Source organism: Etheostoma spectabile, chromosome 22, assembly GCF_008692095.1.
Source record: "Etheostoma spectabile isolate EspeVRDwgs_2016 chromosome 22, UIUC_Espe_1.0, whole genome shotgun sequence".
NCBI classification, from domain to species: Eukaryota; Metazoa; Chordata; class Actinopteri; order Perciformes; family Percidae; genus Etheostoma; species Etheostoma spectabile.
The window spans coordinates 6941459-6943164 of record NC_045754.1 but is presented as its reverse complement, the minus strand read 5'-3'; the positions used below and the strand labels follow the sequence as shown (position 1 = coordinate 6943164).

Genomic DNA, 1706 nt, shown 5'->3' with positions numbered 1-1706 from the left:
AGAGAAAACAAACCACATTACTTTGTAAAAGACAGGCCAGCTGGATTTGGCCTCCTTTTGTTGATGGATGCCCCATCTGATAAGTTTGCTGCATCTGAACTACACGCTGTGACCTGCTTTTATGTCCATGCAGTCCATTTACTCAGTAAAATATCACAAAGAGCATTTCTTCCTTATCTATATCCTATTAACTTAAAACGTAATTAGGCAGTTTGGAATTTGAATGCCTAATTACTGTAAATATAATTATAAAAATAATAGCATTGTCCTTCATGTAGGAAGCATAAACAGCTTTCAGTATCCAGGACATATGGCACTGTCCCCATTATGGGAACACTTGTGCCCCCTGCGTCAGAGTGTGATATATTCACCGCTGGCTGTCAGTACAGAGTCCGGTGTTATCACGTGCCACCGGTGCAAATCTGATCCAGATTGTATAAAGAGCATGGGCTCCCATGTTCTTCTGGGAAAGACTGTCCAAAACAATAATACACTTGATCAACAGCAATAAATAACTCATAAGGAAAAACTCCTACTGTGCTGATTTCATCCGCAGGGTTAACTTAAGGGAGAATATCTTGGCTGCTGTCCCACGGGTAGAGGAGGGGACCAAAGGGACAACGTTTTATATTTAGACAACCGGAGAGAGGGCGATAATATTTCATACTGCGACAGAGCGGTCCTGATTGTGTCCTGCAGTGTAAACACGCTCCCCCATGCTAGACTTTAAACTGGACTAAAGAGCCAAAGGAGTAGCCCATAATTTAACTTCTGGATGCATTTTTGTCTCTCCCCCTCTCTCCACATTTCCTCCTCTCTCTCCTTCGCGGATCTAGTCGGATCCAGTCTGGGTGAAGCGGACTTCTTGGTGCGAGATAATCGGCAGATGATGTGAGTTAATAAGGCGAGATGCGGGGTTGACAAACTCAGACGCGCTCCTCGCCAGCGACGACAGGTGCGCAACAAGTGAGCGTGAGAAGAACGAGACTGGGGAGACAGACAGAATAAAGGAAGTAACGGGAGGGAGAGGCGGAAAGTAAACGGAGAAGGAAGGAGATAAAGCAGAACCACTTCTGGTTCTCGCTATGGATACGGCGCAGAGCGCACAGGTCACCGACATGGGAGGAGAGCACTCCGCCGGGGTGGGCTTGGTGGAGCGGGAGCGGGGCGACGTGTCCAGCCCATGTCCACCAGCCAAGCAACGCTCCCTGCGGGTGGTGTACGTCCTGAACGACGGGCTGAAGTCGGTGATGGCCAGCAGCCCGGAGTCCGGAGCGCTGCAGTGTCTGCAGAGAGCTTGCGACTCGGAGAGCGCGCTGCTCACCACTGTTACCTTCGGACGGCTGGACTTTGGAGAAACATCGGTTCTGGACAGTTTCTACGATGCAGGTGTGTGTTAGTGAAACAGCATGGTTTTGGTCATTTGCAGGTCAAAGGATCGGCTAAGAAACGTGGAGGTTAAAGATTGGGTAAATTGTTAAAAAGAAAAAAAAACGTTTTTTGCGCATCAGGAGTTGCACAAAAGGTGTTTGCATGTTGAAATAGTCACTGAAATCAAGAGCAGTTGACACTCTTGTGTCAACTGCAAGTTAATTAAGAGTGATAGGGACATTTTTTGATTATTTTCCCCTTGTGTAAACTTTCTTGCCATACCTGAAACACACACACACACACACACACACACACACACACACACACACACACAC

At 47.4% G+C, this 1706-nt stretch overlaps 1 protein-coding gene across 3 annotated transcripts in view; it reads left to right on the top strand.

Annotated features, from left to right (window-relative positions):
• The first annotated feature begins 578 nt into the window (after window positions 1-578).
• map3k15 (mitogen-activated protein kinase kinase kinase 15) overlaps window positions 579-1706 on the top strand; it is a 25423-nt gene continuing 24295 nt past the window's right edge. For 2 of the 3 annotated variants that reach the window (XM_032503419.1, XM_032503417.1), the window contains exon 1: window positions 1086-1389. In XM_032503419.1, the coding sequence (XP_032359310.1) occupies window positions 1086-1389 (304 nt within the window). Of the gene's footprint in view, window positions 1390-1706 lie in introns of all 3 variants that reach the window. The other variant, XM_032503418.1, reaches the window with a different exon arrangement.